The sequence below is a fragment of the Neopelma chrysocephalum genome, unplaced genomic scaffold (assembly GCF_003984885.1).
Source record: "Neopelma chrysocephalum unplaced genomic scaffold, ASM398488v2 Primary Assembly neopelma1_97222, whole genome shotgun sequence".
NCBI classification, from domain to species: Eukaryota; Metazoa; Chordata; class Aves; order Passeriformes; family Pipridae; genus Neopelma; species Neopelma chrysocephalum.
In genome coordinates this window covers 1,922,740-1,941,010 of record NW_020925863.1, presented here as the reverse complement: position 1 = coordinate 1,941,010, position 18,271 = coordinate 1,922,740, and the positions used below count along the sequence as shown (strand labels likewise).

Sequence of the window (18,271 nt, the reverse complement as noted above, 5' to 3'; positions counted from 1 at the left end):
GGGGGGGCAGCGCGGCGCGGAGGGGCCGGTGCGTGTGCCGGGGGTGTGTGCGGGGTCCCCCGCCGGGCTCCGGCCGCCGACCGAGGGCGGATCGGCGCGGGCCGCGCGCCCCCTGCCGCCCGCGCGGAGCGGAGCGCGGCGGGGGCCGGGGCTGGGGCCGGTCGGGGCGGTACCTGCGCGGTGCCTCCTCCGCCGGAGCCGGAGCTCGGACCGGGCCGGGCTTTGAAGGGTCGCGGGCGCTGGGAGAGCCCTGAGGGAGCGCGAGCCCCGAGGGAGGGGCGCGTCCCTCGCGCGGCGCCCGCCCCGCAGCGCGGATTCACCCGCGCGGGGGCCGGGGGAGAGCGGCGCTCCCGGTGCGCAGAAGGCGGGGGCGGCGGCGCAGGGCATCGCCCCGCCGGCGAGGAGCGGCGGGCTGGTCACTGGTACACAGCCTGGAAACAGTCGCTCCCTTGCATCGGAAACTGCAGGCGGCTTTCCTAAACATTCACATGCACGCAGAACTCCCAAAGAAACCCCGCATGGCGGTGAGCAGTGGAGATCGGCTGAACCCGATAAAACAGATGCTTTTATACTCTCAAAGTTGGTGCATTTGCGTTTTTGGCCTCTGCTGAATATACTTTTATTGTTCTGCAATCAACTTTTCAGTATTCCGCATCTGATGTGGTAGGAGCCAGCCTCACTTCTGCAGAGATGTTATCGGAGACAGTGAGTGGAACAAGCCGTGGAGATGCTTTTAAAGAGGGAATAAATCACTGTCTTGCCTAGGGACAATGCGGTTGAGGATGAGCAGCTGTGGCCTGGGAAGCCCATCAAAGGGAATAAAACCACAGCAGAGCTTCCCCTGGCTTGTTTTTTTTGCTGTTGTTGTGTGGGGTTTTTGTTTTGGTTTGGGTTTTTTATGTGGAAAAAAATAAACTTGGATTTCTGGCATATTTTTGGACCTTGAAAGAATGATCACCAGAGAGTTACCAGCAGTTAGTGGCGATAGTCGGACGGAGTTTTGAACTTTGCCATCGACCCTCAGCCCTCTGACACTGATAAGAAGCGGCACCAACTTTCTAGCTACGTATGTAAAATATAGCAATAGCACAGAACAAATTCAGTGACCGGTAGGCATTCATTTTTGAGGCTAAGAACTTTCAGTTAGAAAGTCACCAGCTCACACCCTAACTTGAAAGCTTGGTAGCCCTTGTACCTTGGATACACTGTGTGAGGAGCATGTATTACCTTATTGAGGGTGAAAAATAATAGTAATTAAAAAAAAGAAACTAACTGCTCCAAATGCTAACTTAAATTCCCAGAGGAAATACTTGCAGAACAGATTGATGCTAGGTACAGAGATATTTAAGACAGTAAGCCCCCATCATAAAGATTCTAGAGGGGAAAAAAGCAGCTACGTACTAAGGCTCTAAAACTTAAATAGCTGAAGTGCATTTTACTCCATATGCTGACAGCTGATAATACCTGGCAAGTAATAGCAGTGGTAGTATGATGTGTCACTCAGCAAAAAATAATGTGGGAAAACCAAAAGTATTTCAAATATAGTGCAGAATCCCAGTTTTTTGGTAGCAGAACACTATTTTATTTTCTTCAGCCAATAGGTATTGACATTTTAAATTTCTCCTGAGGCAAAGATACTTTTCTCTGCTAAATAGTTAAATAAGCTGGATAATAGAACATAAACTTTATTTGGAGCAGCATTTCAGTCTAAAGACACCAAAGCAATTGTTTGAGTATGCTGCATTTCATACAAGTATTGACCGAAATAATGTATATTGTTAAATACAGGTGCCCTCCTTCTTTGCATAGATGAGTGATTTTGCATTTATAAAAAAGGTCAGTTTGAATATGTACCATGTTCTCAAGTTACCTAGGTGTAGCATGGTAAAAAACACTTGAGGTTTATTAAATGTAAGTTGCATGAGAGTTAGTTCTGTTTTGTAATACACATTATTTCCTATGTTCTAAACTTACTTTAAATAATTAAAACCTGGAGTGGACACAAAGGAGCTTTTTACTTGGGCTTGTTGGATACATTCATCTGCTGAAACTGTTAGAGATAACAAACTTGAAACATGTTTCCTTTCGGAAAAATCTGTTCTGCAGCTGCCGGTGTTGGGAGGTGACAGCCAGCACTCCTTGCCTGCCTTCATTATTTTAGCCAGTTCTCCTCAGGCTGCCATGCACTGTAATCACTGGTTTTGGCTCTCGTTCCTGCTCGTGCATGGCAGCAGGGTGCACTTGATCCAATGCACGGTCAGTGTGAGAGGTGATGGCTTGTTATTTTATCACCTCCTTCATGTACCTGCATTTGCCAAAGAGGAAGGCCCGGAGCCCACCCCTATGGATTGCACAGTGACTTCCCAGCAGGGAGCTCGTGCAGGGCGTCCAGCCGATGTGGTTTGTGTGGAGGGAGTTATCTGGGGAAGGGGTGGATTTTCACAGTGATGGAAGGAGGCAGAGAGGGAGTGTTTTCTAACAACACCTGACGAGATCTGAAGTTCTTCGCTGGCCCTGATTCTGCCAAGATACATTTTATTTGTTCTGTGAAGGGGGTATATGCTCCATCGGCAGAATTAGCATGCTATGCGAGGTATGACTTCCCCACCTGGAAAGGGATGGGTGTGCTCAGAGCTCCCTCACAGCTGATTTTATTCTGGGGGTCAGCTGCATGCTGTTCTTTCTCAAACGGCTGTAACATACTCACTGTGGCCAGAACATCCACCACTTCCCAGATGGAGCAGTGCTCAGAGGGGAACGTAGAGGCAGCAGATGTGGCCTTCTGCACCAGTGCCTCCCAGTGTTTTCCATATTGCAGAGGCTGTGGCACATGGGAATGTTCAAGGCCCAAAACGTCCTGCAGTTCATACCGCTGTTGCTCCACAAAGGCGATCTCCAGGAGTGTTGTGCACTGGAGGCTTTGCATACATTAGCTAAAGTCCTTCCAGCAGTTTGCCATTCCCTCGCTCTCAGTCAGCAGGGAAGCTGATCCCTCTTTGTCACCTCCATGGCCCCCCAACACCCAGGGTGTGCAAATAGCAAAGCACTGCAGGGTGGAGGGGATCGGGGGGGGATCAGTTATTCCTGATTTGTTTGATTACCTTTTTGGGAAGTCAAATGCACAGGCATTACCAGGGACAAAAAAACCCCACATTGCTTTGTGTTACCCACAGCTAGAGGCTTAGGGTACAGCTGTAAACTTCAGAAACGTTATTCTAAACCTTTTTTTTTCAGAATAATTCAAATAGATATGTCCTTAGCTATAGAGCACTGAAATGTAGAGTGCATATTGTGAGTGACTCTGCAAGAATAAATATAAGCAAGACAAATTGTATAGCTCCATCAGAAAAAACCCGGCAGCGCTCAGCACATGATCCTTAATGTGCTTTGGTCAATATCTTTCTTTGTATCAATGGAAGCTCATTAGAAGAAGATATTGCAGACTAACTGAGCCATGCCGTACTAGTTCTTGCCAAAGCTTGACATTTTTAATACATTAATAATATGTCTGTAATGTAATGGAAAACTATTAATCAGAACTGGTTATATGCCAGAAATTTAAGCTATAATTGGCTGCTTCTTGTCAGGAATGTCTGTCATACACTGCTACAGCTGCTTAATGCTCGGATGTCTTGCACTCCTCTGCACTTTTTTCCTTGTCAGTACACTAAATTCAATCGATGTTATAGTCTATAATTCTGGGTAACGACCATCATTATGACTGGCTTACTTTAATGAGAATTCGTTATATGGGAAGTATTTTAGCACAGTGTGTTAAGGTAGTGGCTTGCTTAACATTATTTAGTCCTATCCAGTCCTGTTTATTAGTGGATCTGGGTCTCAGTGGTTATAAAAGGTTATTGGTGACTGAAGAGCTAGCAAGGAAGATAGTAAAGAAAACAAACTTTTTTTCTTTTTTTTTTTCCTGAGTGTGTAAGCTTGTAGTCTAAGGATAATTAAACGCAGTAACTTCTTTTTTCTACACACACACAAAAAATATTATTCCAGCTATGACCAAGCCTTCTCCAATAAAGAGTATTTTATTTGCTATAAGTTTAAAAAAATTTGGCTCCTTTTCTAGGAGAGTAGTTGTTTCCCTTCTATATAATGACTGTTCTAAGCTAGGGAGTCTTGGGGATGGTTTTTTTCCCCTTAAAAATAATAAAATACATTGGAAGGGACCAGAGGGAAGAGTATGAGATGTTTTTAGAATGACATGGAAAGCGTAATCTGAATTACTGAAGTCCAAAATAATAAGTAAACACTCCCATTGAAAACAAAAACCTTCAGTCTAAGGTTCCTGCAAAAACAGCGGTACTACATAGTGTGCTCCTTGAAAAGATTTAATTTTAATTTGGTCTTAGATATTTCTGCTTTTGTGTCAAATTCAGATTTGAAGCTTAAATATGTTTGAACTAATTCAGAATGATTATTGCATGAAAATTCAGATATTTGCCGCGTATTCTGATAAAATACATGAGAGTTGTATGGTAACACTTGATAAAATGAATATAATGGAAAATTGCATTTACGTCCATACGGCAATTATTGTAAATTACTTTGCTATGGAAACACAATTCAACCATCTGTTGGCATTTCATGGTGTCTGTAGTTTAGCTCAGTTTAGGATGAAGCATTATTTAAATATAGGGAGGGTGCTTGCGAATAGCTTTGAAGATAAGTTTTGAAAATGCACACTACCAACGTGACATGCTAAGGAGCTTATCGGGTCACAATCTGCTTCCCGTGGTTTTGGGGTACAGGAGGGTTCATGGCATTGGGCATAATTTAAAACTGGGAAGCAAAGCAGGCTACAGAAAGCGGCGACTTACAGTTGTTGCTTAACATCTGTCTGATGGGTTTGCTCAGATTTTAGCATCCAGACAAAGGAATTGTGGAGGTGCTGTGGCTGTTGGCTGAAATCCTCATCCTGCCGAGAGCCCAGTGCCCTGGCTGCCCATCCTCGGGTGGCACGGGCTGACACCAGACACAAGCTGGAGTTCCTAGCCCTGATTTTCCTTGTCCATGTTAGGGTACTTATTCTGTCTTTGCCATTTCCCTTGTACATAATTTGTATTTTTACCTGTGTTTTTTAAGAAATATATATTTTAATATGTTGTGATAACATTATATAGTTAGTATATAACTATAGTATACAGTATATTGTTAGTATATAGTTAGGTAGTTGTATATAGCATTTTATACCTGTAATAGTGTGACTGAGGTGCTACAAACTGAGGGAATTTCTATTTCCTTTCTGAAGAGAGGAAAGGGCACATATCTGCTGTGAAATAATTACTGAGTACTCAGGTACAGCCACACTCAAACCTAAGAAAGTAAGAGGGGGAAAACATCCTTATAATAAACTACAAATAAAACATTATCCTTATCAGTAGTTTGTCATCAGTGTGGTCAGTAAATCACAGTGCAAAGAAAAAAAAAAGGAGCAAAGCTCTTCCAATGCAAATGAGAAATTTCAAAGAAATTGAATTGTGCTTGCCATATCTTTGTTATTCTTAAAAAAAAAAAATCTAAGAAATGTGTAAGGCTTTTGGAGCTCTTTGAGGTCCTTTGACCAAGAAACTACCAGCACCTGGTAGTCCTGATACCCATCTCTGTGTCACTTTAAAAAAAGAACCTTCCTGCTGCTGCCCCACGGTACTGGGCTGCCTGGTCCCCTGCCTGCCTGCACCATCTGGGCAATGGTTGAGTTCAGTAGTTTGCTCTCCCGTTTTGCTAGGGTGAAAATACAGTTTTGGAAGCAGGAACCTCTAAATCACCTGGAACATTATAAATTTGTCTTTGTTAGAGAAGAGTTAAACCTTTCATGTCAAAATACTTTTTACTGTGAATGATTTTGGTAGTTTGTTCATTCTAGCACAGCACCCACAGTAAAGGTTATCCATATTATACCAATTTGCTTTATATTGTATCAAACCTCCAAAATGTCAACATATCGTATATTTTGTAATGCATCGATTCTTGGACAATAACTGTAATTTTTATTGTTTCTAAAAGGGTGCTGGTGCCAGAAGAAAAGAATGATTGATGGGAAACAGACACCAGCCTGTAGACACTCATCCTTTTGCTTCGGATACTGATTTATCAGTGTGTCTGGGCATCCCCTGCGAGCCCTGAACACGGAGGATCACTCAGGGTTATCGACAGTGTAGCTGAAGACCTGCAACTTCACAAATTATTATCTGCTATTGGACATCTTTTACAAGAAGCCTGACAGATAAGTTATAAGACAAAGGACAAGCGCTGCATTGCTGTGAAAGGCTGTCATCAGGGCCTGGGTGGCTTCTACCAAAGTCTTTAACGTAGTGAAATAAACATCCTATCCTAAAGCTTCACGTTTGAGTTGGAACCTATTTTATAAATATACACATGTGTATGTACGTATAATCTGTAGACCGCACGTAAGCCAGCACTGACCATCCTTGCGAAGGTGACATAAAAGGATTTAGAAATGTATTGGTCAAGATTCCTGTCACTTCACGCCCTCTGGGTTACCGTCTCCTCCATGATGCAGCACTACCCTTCTGTGTGGGGACACTATGACGTGTGTAAGACTCAGATTTACACAGAAGAAGGAAAAGTATGGGATTACATGGCCTGCCAACCAGAAGCCAGAGATATGATCAAATATGTAAAAGTGACTCTGGATCCTCCAGACATAACATGTGGAGATCCTCCTGAGACCTTCTGTGCAATGGTAAGGCAAGCTTTTCGTTTTGCATAATTAGTGGGTGTATATTTGTGATAAATGGCTTCAAAATGGAAGCCCTAGAGCACATATGAAATTATCCAAGAAAATCTGCATCATATTCCAAAATGTGAAAAGTTCTGCCGAACAAAATGCTGAGCAGTACATTAAGCTGGGCAATAAGATGTTCTGCTTATGAGTACCTGACTTGACTTTGCCTGAATTCGGTGTCTCTCTAGGTCAACTTTTAATGTATCAAAATCAGCATAAAACTGCTAGTGCGCTAACCCATAACTGGGGTGGTCTTTGCCTGCATCAAGAAAGACTTGAGTGAACTGATTACAATACAATCAGTTTAAAGCATCATAGCATGGTATAATTAAGCATAGTTTCCAAACAATGAGACCAATTGAACTCAAATTGCTGAAGCTTAAAAGTGATAGTAGGAGATGAGCTGGTAAAGTTTTTCCAGCTAGCCCACACAGCCACAGGCAGCTTTGCTAGAGCCTTGCTACTGCATGCAGCAGGTCCGTACCTGTGCATGTGGACAATGCAGCAAAAAACCCCTGCAAGTGGGGGCCAGCTCCACCATCTACTCACAGCTTTCTTCTTAACTGAAACTGTAGGCATTCGAGCAACCTAAAAGAGACTAAAGTCAAGCTCCTTATTTTAGATGGTCCTAAAATTAGAGACCAGATTTGGAAATGTTTGGCATGGTAAATGATTGTACAGGTATGAGAAACCAGGCAGACACTATATATACATATAGATATATGTATATCGATCTTTTGCAGCTGTGCTGCTCCCAAGTGTTTGATAAATCGTGCTGTGAGAGGTCATTTGAGTTAAAGGAGATCTTCAACTTTTTTCTCCTCACAAACTTAGAGGATTCATTTTATTTGCCGCTGAATGTTTCTGTTAAATATTGAGTGGAAAATACAGTGTTCTTTGACTAGAAAATATGAGTTTGAGATACAAAACATATGTACTTACATCTGTTAATACAGCACCAGAGACCTACATCACATTACTTACGTAATTTAGATTTGAAAAACCAACGAGTTCTGGTAAGTGAGGTTATGATAACTGAGAAAAGTCTACAAGATACCTATCTGCCTGTGTACAAATCATCATTGCTGGGTGACAGCATCCCCGCAGGAAGGAAATTTGCTTTTAAATGCCTTGTGGCATCATTTTCCACCACTACTGTTCTGTAAGGAGTTCAGATCCAACCACACATCCATTTAGGGCATTATTTGCACGCGTGCAGCTGCTTCCCACATACATTATGGTAATAGCCACGTGATAAATTGCAGAGCTACATGAATAAATTACATTCACTATGAACCTTTGACTGCACCACTTGCTCTCTGCCCACTAATCCATCTCTGCTGACATGGCTTTGACACTCTAAACCTCCAAGCAGTTTCAAGCAGCCACTGTTTAGAAACAAATAAGAGCCATGTGCCCCACATAATATCATCTTTTCTTTTTTCTTAATCTTGAAATATATTTTCTCAATCTTGAAATATATTTTCTCCCTCTGAATAGTAATAGCTGTGATTTAGCCCTCAGTGATGTTTACTAAACTCATCATGTAATATGAAAAGTTGTTATTTTAATGAAAAAAAACCTAGCAAAACTTGTTTCTTCCTTTTAGTGCAGATAAACATTGCAGCAGTTCCTCTCTTAAGTAATTCCTCAGGTTTCTGAAGGCCTTTGTTATCAGTCCATTCTCTAGTTAGAATAATGATTTTAAACATAAAAGAACCAACCAAACAAAAGACATTTTGATTAAGTATTAAAAATGGTGCCAGAACTCCTCCTGAAAACATTTGACCTCGCAAGGTCATCAATGCTGGGATGTAGGATGAAAGTTTGCTTGGGAATGACCTGAGGTTACAGCTGTAGTTCCCTTGCAGCTTAAGTCTGTGAGATGCATAAGATGCACAACAATCCTCAGAGGAAAAGTAGAGAAAGAGAAACAACTGGGGGAGAGGGAGAGAGAGCATGCACAATGAGGGTGTGTATCTAGTGATGCAAGTTTAGAGTGACTGACTCCTACATCGTAAACCCTTGCATTTGTTTCCAGTATAGCTGTATATTGTACATACACACTATATTTAGATACACACTGGTAATGGCTTGGCTTGAAACATTAGGAAAATGACAGAAATATTTGATATTCCCAAGGTACTGTCCATGGCCACAGCAGAGCACTCTCATCCCTAAAAATGCTTCACGCCTATCTGTACTATAGCTCCACGTAGGAATTGGACATTTCCTTCAAAATGAGCTTTTACATATGCCTTTGGCATTTTCGAGGAGATCTTTTATTTTTGTGTTCATTTTTAGTTTTAGAAAATGAGTTAAGAAGATAGCACTGACATACTTGGAGAAGGTGGGCAGTGGAAAAAAGAGTGCTTTCATGTTAGGCATGTTCTTGTGCTAAAAAATCCCAAATTTGAAGTGACAGAGATGCATAGGTTTCTTTTCAGCATGGTGAAGTGCCAAACTGACTTACACAAATGCTTGGTTTTGTGAGTACTGAATGTTTGCCTGCTAAACCTGTACCATTGTTTTGTTATTGAAATCAGGTTAACACTGCCTTGGAGAAGGTCAGGGTCTTTTCTGATAATTCTAACAATAAGCAAGGCTACCAAACAGCCAAGTCTGCTTCTGCAGGATGAGAAGGAGGTTGAAGCAGCCTTCTGTTTTATTTCCATATCAGTTCTAGGATCAGACTTAGTAACTTTCTGTTCAACACAGACTATATGGACTCAGGTACTAGCTGTTGAGTCTCTGTCAGCTTTCGGTGTAGTATAGATTATATTCTTGAAACAAACCAGACTGAGAGGTTCATCCAAGTCCTGCTGGGAGATTATGGTAGAACCCAAGGCAGTCTGTGAGAGGGAGATGATAATAATCTGCAATAACACACAATGCAGTCATGTGTTGCAATGTGCACAAGCATACGATACAGAGGAGATGGGCAGGTAAATTTGCCTCCTGCTTCTTTCAGCATATTCCCCATGGAGTTAGATGATCCTCCTAGTCCATTATGAATTTTTACTTAATGAGCATGTTGAGTTTACGGACTGAATAACAGGGTTTTCGTACGCAGAGTTGTTGCAAAATTCACCACTCCTAGTTGGCATCTAAACCCAGCACATGGTAGCTCACCACTTGCAGGCACCTTTGGGTTGTCCCTCCAGAAAAGCATTTGTAGGTATTATGGGGAACACGCAGCAGGAAAACTACCCCACAGTTACTTTTACGCATCTATTCTGAGAATAACATTAAAGTCTCTGGTGACATTCAGTACTGACAGCTCTTGAGATTATTCTGAAACCTCAAGCCTCTGGAGTCCTATGATTATGTGAGATTCTCAGCTTTCATTTAAAACATCATCTTTATTTGCTTAGTCCTTCTGGTTGCAGGGAAAAGTTTGGAAATGAAACCAAGAAGCTCAAAAAGCAGAAGCCAAATAAATAGCCCTCCAAATTATTATTTGTTTAAAATCTCATCATATTTAAAGTCACTCAGGATTTTTACGGCTTGGAAAGGATTTTACTCAAGAGAAGAGAAGCATGAAAGAAACTTATAAACAAATAAGTGGTACACTGCTAAGAGCAGTGAACAGTATATAGACATGGAGTTACATGTGTCTGTAAGGAGGATGTGACAGCATCCTACCACAGTAAGTAGTACTTGTCCTGCCAGGATAACCAGCTCCCTGTGGAAAGGTCACCTCTGGCTTCCCTGTACGTTTCAAAGCAATTTTTAGTTGTTTGGAGGGAGGCACAAATGCTGGCAGAAGGTGCATGTCTGCTTTCTGTGGTATTCTTTGAAGGAAATTTGGCCATCTTTTGTCAGTCACAGAGTTGGACTGAACAGCCCCAGTGTTTGAGCCAGTGTGACCGTTCCTGCAGGTCTGTAATTTATGAACTTTGAGCACTTGGCATTGCTAAGAGTGTGTCTGGCACCATACGCTTATGCTTAGTTGGCCTGGGAGGAGAGGGAAGGAAGAGGAGGGAGAAGAGAGAAGAGAAAGAAGCTATTTATGTTTTCAGAACTGCGGGATTCACTTTGCAGAGATGCTGTAAGCAAATTTTGAAGTACTTGGTGGTGCTAGTTCTTGTGGCTTGCAGCATTTCCATTTACAAAACAAATCTGCTTTAAATCCCTGGGAGTAACTAGCAGTTGGTGAAATCTACTTTCCTCTTTGTAAGCACTTGTTACAATTCCACAATACTCTGTCCAGTCATAAAAATAAACAAATCTGACTTCTTCTGACTGTCACCATCTTTGGCCCTACAAGAACAGCACGTGAGTGGCTTCTGGTTTCTTTATTTCTAAGGCATTTGCTGTCTATACAACTGGTACAAGCATCAGGAACCCCATGATGCTACTCATGGCTCAGGGGTCCCATCACCCCAGTCACACCTGCCTTGCACATGGACTAGCCCCCTTTCCTGAAATCCAGCCTTTAGCATGAAGTTTGCATTGAAACCTTAGCCAGCATTAGTGTGCAATTTCATCATGAATTTAACCAGGAGACTCCTAGTGGCTATTGCTGTAATTTGCAAACTAGAGATGAGTTTATGTTGCCGACCTGTGTTTGCAGTTCAAATGGCAGCATAAAAATACAATAGCTAGGTCTAAACCCAAACAGAAAATTGTAACACCATCAAACATCCCAAGGGCTAAAAAATGATGAAATTATCATCAGTTATAGTTGCCTGTAGCTAATTTCCTTCATAGGTTAAACAGAAGCTTGAAAAGAAGCCTGCAGATGGGAGTCCTGAGCATTTGTACAATTTATAGAGCAGAAATGCTGATGACAGTAGAAATTTGAGCCATTGAGTGCTCCTCTGTATTTCATAGCCAATCAAAACTAAATTAAGAAACAAAGATTATTAAAAAGTCTTCTGCGCTTGTAATTCTGGCATAATATTATGAGGTGGACATTAAATTTTTCCCTCTGAGACTTTCAGCATCATTAATATAGCATTCCTTTAATTACAAGTAGGCTCATATTCCTTAAAAAAGGGGAAATACTGTGTAGCATAGTTAGTGATACCATTATTATGTTTACTGAAATAATTAAATGAACAGATACTTTTCTGAGTAATGTATAAATCAAAATGTGAAATAAAAATTGTTTTTGGAAGCATTTTGGCATGCATACATGCATTCTCGAGAAAGACATTTTAAAATAGTGTTGAGCAATATCATTAAGAGATGCTGATAAGAAAAAAGCTCTTTTCTTTTATGGGCTGAATAAGAATATACAATCCTTCATTTTTATTCTGTCTTTGTAATCTTATTAGATAGCACAGGGTAGAATGGGAACAGGGAATTAAAGATGAGGCTATTGCTACTGTCTTGTTTAAAGTGTATTTTCATAGTTGTGTATTTTAAAAGTATGTACAGCTCAAAGTTATTGCAGACTTTATTTGCAGCACCTGCATTCATCTAATTTGAATTCTTTTTGAGCACATGTAGTTATTACAAGTGTTGCTTTGTCATTGTAGGAGAGAACCTTATCCTTCAGGGAGCAGAGTTTTTATTTTGGTGTTTCCTCTTAAATCACTGAATATTTAATTTCATTTCTAATACCCTGAGACTCGTATGGTGAGCTACAACCCCTTACCCTGTTCCCTGTGTAAGGCAGGATACCTCAGCCACCCCACTGATATGTCTGTTCCCATCGAAGCACCACTTAGCTCCGTAGGTAGCAGCCTCAGAGCAGCTGTCAGGACGAGAGGAAAGCGAGAAGCGCCCGAGAAGCACAAACCGTGCCCTTTGCTCCTGCCGTCCCCCCCAGCTCCCTCCCACTGGTCAGCGTGGAGACAACGTCCTACCTGTGCCTTTGGCAGCGGCTGCTGCAGACACTTCAAAGGCGCCTCGGTCCTCATGGGAAAGGATCTCTTGGTGTCATAAAAGATTAAAAAAAAAAAAAAAATTGGGTATACTTGACAGAAGGAATAAAAAAATAGCTTGGTAAAAATCTTTGTTTTCTTCCAACTGGAAGCAATCTAAAAATTAATAATTGCTCCTAAATCAAAACTGAGGATTGGCAGTAAAACAGATTTGCGTTTTATTCATTATCACACATCAAGATTCCCCAGTAAATCATTAACAACACTCCGGCCAGTTGCTTTTTTTTTTATTCTCAGTTACACTTTGGGTACTGGAATGTTTTCAAGCCTTAAACAAAGCAAAAGCATGCCCACAAAATACTTAAGTTGTTAAAACTATATATTTGGGGCTAAAACAGCGTTCCTAAACAAAGTCAAGAACTTCTACATATTTTCAGTTGCAGAGTTTTAAAGCGCGTCACTAGTATGTGTAGAAGTGCATCCTTTTAAGGAGACATATATTTTATAAGTACACTTTGTAAAAGCAGCTGTTAAGCATTTTCTAACATTGCCTTTATTCCATTTGGTACTTGCTCTTCTATTTTGTTTTTCCCTTCCTGAATTTAGCAGAGAATAGTAGATATTTTTAGACAATTATTTTAATAACAATTGATGTTGAAAAGCAAGGAACAGCTCTGGGGGCGATTGTGGCTCTGTGGATGAGGTTCTTACAAATACCTGAGCTGGTGACCCCCCTGTTCCCCTCCTTCCAGGCCCCCCAAAGCACCAGGTGGATATCTGGGGGGAGCTGCTCAAGTACTTTGGGAGCTTGAGGTTTTGGCCTTGTTTGGTTGTGGAACCAGCAACACCAATATTATAAAGAAATAAACAACTTCCCCTATAAAATGAATACCCAGACATCCATGGGGAGTCTGTGTGGCTTGCTGTCAATGCAGCTGGACCAGAAATGTCCCCTCAGCAACACCTTTAGTGCCATCTTCTGCAGTAAAACAATACTACTTTATAAATAAAATCTTTACTAGCAACCTACTGTAAAGTGAACCACCTCTGGTGAGGCAGAGGTGATCTCGAGCTTGTGGCTCACTGGAGGGAGACTCCTAACGAGGTTTGTTGGGGTGCAGACCCAATGCAGTAAAGCAGCATCCGGACTGGTGCTCCTCATCTGGGGCAGGACAGCGCATCCCTCCCGGGCTCGGGGGACGCGGCACCGGGTGACCCCATTTCTTCTCTGCTAGAAACCCTGAACTGAGAATTTTTTCCAGGGTGGTAAATCCTCTTTTCAGCAGAGTGACCTTTGGTTTCTAACTGGAGGATCACCCCCCTCACAGCAATCAGCCAGTTTGCTTTCGCACGTTTTGGTCAGGGGCACGATGTCCTGCAGTCCCAAGTGAGCTGTGCAGTGTTAGGCTTTCCAGGCTGCTGTCTTATTTTGAGGACAGTGTACAAGGAGTGTGATATTATATTTCTTCCTGCTGTGATGGACAAGTCTCAGAGTGTGAATTTTGGATTTACTTGGCAGAACTAAGCAGAAATAGTTTTACGCTGCTCAGGTTTGTCCAAATTATCTGCATAAACATGTTTTTCCTTCTTCATTTAGTACTTGTATGTCTCTAAACTGCAGAGTTTCATGTTTCTTTCTTGCAGAGCTTATACTTTGTAATGGCTGAAAATCACTGGAAACCAAATGCAGGTTCCTGAGGCACTTCCATGTATTAAAATTTCCATGTGTAGGCATCTTAGTTGAAACAAAGCCAAGTGAACTCAGCCGACAGTTCTACAAACCTAGTGTACGTCAGGACAACCCGTTTGGTTAGTGAGCTCCCCAGAGTCCTTTGAGAAGGCAGAAGTCAGTAAGTTGACTCTCAAGTTATGATTTTAACATTTAGAGATTTATATTACTTATAAAGCATCCGGTTCCATATGCAGCCCAAATCACCTTCATTTGTTCAAGAAAAATTAAATGAACAAACTGAGACAACAATCATGCTTTTCCATCCCTTCTGCTCCATGCTGGGGAGCAGAGGGGGAGACATACTGACAAGCAGTAGCAGTCCCTGTTGACAGAGTATGGAAATTACCCACCTCCTTATGCAAGGATGAAAACCTGTCGTTTGTTTTTATCCACAGAGTTTAGAAAGGGCTGAATTTGCTGGAGATGGTCAGTTTTAGGATGAGTACCACTGACACGTTTGTTTTTTTTTAATACAATACCAATACTGTTTTGCCAAAGCTGCCATTTCTAATACATAAAACAGCATACCTATTTAAGAGTAGCTAAAACCAGGTGAGAGATTAAACCAAATATTTTTTTACGTTTTTCAAGGCCTATGAGTACTAGGTGAATCTGAAAAGTAAAAAATATCCCAGACACTATGCAGATCATTGACTGATGAGATACAGATCCCTGTGTACATTGGAATGCTAATCTCCCTAGCTAAAATGTAGGAAGTAGTTCTGTACCCAACTTACTTGCAGAAACAATGACTGTTGATACACATTTTAAGTATAGAAGTTTATGTTTTCACAGGTCACTTGCAGTGACATCATCTTGATCTACAAGTACAAATATAGCTAGGGACATGAAAATCCTTGGCATTGAGCTGACTTGGCAACGTGCATAAGTGATTTCATGTAGCTTTGATGTTTGCTGTGTTGTATTTTCTGGAAAATGGTTTTATTTCTTATCTTCTAGTTCTTTACGCAGATTGTTTATGTGGATTTTAGGAACAAAAAAGGAGAGGAAAGAAAAGGGTGCAAATGAATTTTAATTATGTTTACTACAAGCAAAAAATTGTACTATATCAGGGATATTTTATGTCAGACTTCATCCCAGAGAGAATTTTTTATAGCTAAGTAGTTGTAAAACCTTTAAAAGAAGACACCATTATGATGAAAGGAGCATTTTCTTACATGTACGTACTGTGTCTTTCCAACATCTTGGTGCATTTTAGATTTTTATCTGTAAAACTGTCAAGAGCCACATTTTAGCTCATCAATTTGATTTTTACCAGCTACACCTGCTCATAAGACGCTTTCCTCTAGCGAAAATTAGAAACAGAGTTACTTGTGGGTGACATTTACAAGTGACTGGGGAGGAAGGAAGGTAAAAAATAAATAAATAAAAGGAATAGCAAACAACTACACAAAAGCCCTTCTCCTTTAAAAACAGCAATGTGCATAGCTAGAAAAGAAAAATACAGAATGCAATTTTCTAACTGCTAAACCAACTTTTTCTACACGTGCTATTTTCCCCATCTATTTTTATCACAGGCTTCCAGACTCTGACAAGCCTCTTGGCTTCCTTGACCATATGGATCTGCCAAGTGGTAGGAATACTGTAGGGATAGCCTGCAGAAATATCCTAGCAAGGTGTCTCACTTTGCAAGAGTTGACTCAGACTTCCAGACATGTTAAGTAATGGGTGTAAGGGGTTCAAGCATTGTAGCTTTCCTCACTAAATTTGTGGGGTAAATTTTTGCCAGTAGTTTGCAGCCAAAAACCCCTTTTTTCTGAAAAAGAAGTGAGATAAGCTTTTGAAAATAAAAGGTTAAGAGCATAGAAGCTTTTGTTATCTAAAGCACTGGCTTTGATTTTTTAAAAAAGGTATCCTTCAATAACTAAAAGGCAGGTAGAAATGAATCAGCATGTATATTTTGTGCCTAACACTAGTGTTTGACTTTCCATAAACAGGACTTGAAATGTGATCTTTCATTGAAATTAATGGGTCCTTTTTTTGGACAACAGAAGGACTCCTCCTAACAGCAAAGGATGGTGACAAAATAAGGCTTCCTTAGCAGTGTGCATTATCTTTTGTACTGTACTGGTTTGAAACTCTCAAACTGGAAACCTTAAAGCCATCCTAAGTAAAGGCATGTAAAGTGCGCTTCAGTGCAGGGCAGGTTGTCTGTTGTAACAGGACAGGATTTGGATAATGGGACATTATCCATCTTTTCTTGGGTACAGTTTTGGGGCATAGAAGAATACATTGAAAGCATATTTTAGACCATCTAGCTGGAAAATGCCAGTTGGAATACACAGATAGAATACATAAGAGCATTTCCGTATTCAAATATACCATTTCAGTGTTGTGCATCTCATGGCTTATTTGTCTTCTGTCCTTTTCAATTATTTACTATTATTACTAATCTTCCTGTAGTTCTCCATAATTGCATCATCATCGTTTGCAGCAATCAAACATTAAATAACCATCATCATTTATGAACTTTAAGTTTTTTAGGTTTAAAAAGAAGTCTCAAAAAAAACACTACAAGTTGCCTTTTTTTGTTTATCAGAAAAGGTGGGATTTTCAGCACAACATTTTCTGAAATTTTAAGCCTTGACAGAGAGTATGCCATTTTTCAATGTTAAACAATGGACTGGTGTCTGAAGTTCACGTGGGGTTTGTTTGGGTTTTTTGAAGCCATATACACATTTGCTTCCCCTCCTTCTACAAGTTGTTTCAAGTCCTCAGCTGATGTAAAGGGGTGTATGTGCATTTAATGGCATAGTGGAGAAGGTAGCTCCCATACACCTGCCACTTGTGCTGTCCATGCACCCCTCCTGGGTGCCATCCCCTCTCTCCATTCACCCCAAAATGTAGACTCTTGAAAATGGTGGGGAGAAAAAAGACTAATGAGAGAAATGAGGAGTTGTTCCAAAGAACAGAAGAACCTGCCTTCCTCCTCGTTGCATCCCTGTCATGTCACACCTTAAATGCTCCGCACCTTAAGAAGCCAGCAGAGCTGATGGGTTTGTTCTTACTTGGACTTCTACCTTTTCTGGCTAAAAGTCTCTTTGAAAAGGGTGCAGACCCATACAGACCTCATCTGGGGACTTTAGAGGAGTTCGGGTAAAGTGTTCTAAATGTTTTCAAAGTTTAAAGATTAAATAGTTCAGCAGTAGTATGGGAGAAGTGTGTGCTGAAATGTGGATCCATGGATGAGAACCCCCTCATTGTGCTGCTTTTCCAAGGTGCATGCTCTCTAAGACGGTAAATACATTGCAGGAGCTCAGAGAAAGCAGGCACAGTCTTTTTACAGGCCATGTTCAGCTCCTCTGATCAATGACAATCTGGATAAGAATTTGGAGTAAATGTCATTCTGGTGATTGTATCTTGTCAAGGGCCTCATACTGCTAAGTAATGGGCTTGGAATGATGAAATTGTGCATAAGATCAGAAACAAAAATCAGAAAGCAGCAGGGCCCCACTGGATTTAACCTTAGCCTCAGGGTTTTTTTCAGTTCCCATCCTCAAGGTCATTGCATCTGTACTAATGCAACCATCAAGATCCTCCTCCTGCCAGGCCAGTTCTTTCTCATACTCCAAAAAAATTACAGGAACTGACCAAGAAAAAAAATAATGTTCTTCACAAATTTCTGCGGAGATGAATGGCAGCTGTGCTCACGATGACCTGTTTTAACACTTTTTTTAATGACACCACCCTGTACGAGCTTCTCTCAACTCCTGTCACATAAGCCACAGTTGGGTTTTTTTGTCTTTCATCCTAGCCAAACACCAAGGCCTCAGAAAGTAGATAAGTAGATGTAACAGCCATGCTGAGCAAGCCTTTGCTGTTGCTGCCTTTACTCTGGATTAGTAATTGTTTCGTTTATAATTATGAGCTGTATGAAGCCTTGCTGGAAAAGCAGAACAAGTTCACTTTTACAGTGATGAAATA

At 41.1% G+C, this 18,271-nt stretch overlaps 1 protein-coding gene across 7 annotated transcripts in view; it reads left to right on the top strand.

Annotated features, from left to right (window-relative positions):
• The first annotated feature begins 329 nt into the window (after positions 1-329).
• NTNG1 (netrin G1) overlaps positions 330-18,271 on the top strand; it is a 149,526-nt gene continuing 131,584 nt past the window's right edge. For 2 of the 7 annotated variants that reach the window (XM_027671835.1, XM_027671836.1), the window contains exons 1-2: positions 335-1,066; positions 6,019-6,718. In XM_027671835.1, coding sequence (XP_027527636.1) covers positions 6,473-6,718 — 246 coding nt within the window. In that variant the 5' untranslated portion in view covers positions 335-1,066; positions 6,019-6,472. Of the gene's footprint in view, positions 1,067-6,018; positions 6,719-18,271 lie in introns of all 7 variants that reach the window. The other 5 variants (XM_027671839.1, XM_027671833.1, XM_027671834.1 and 2 more) reach the window with 5 other exon arrangements.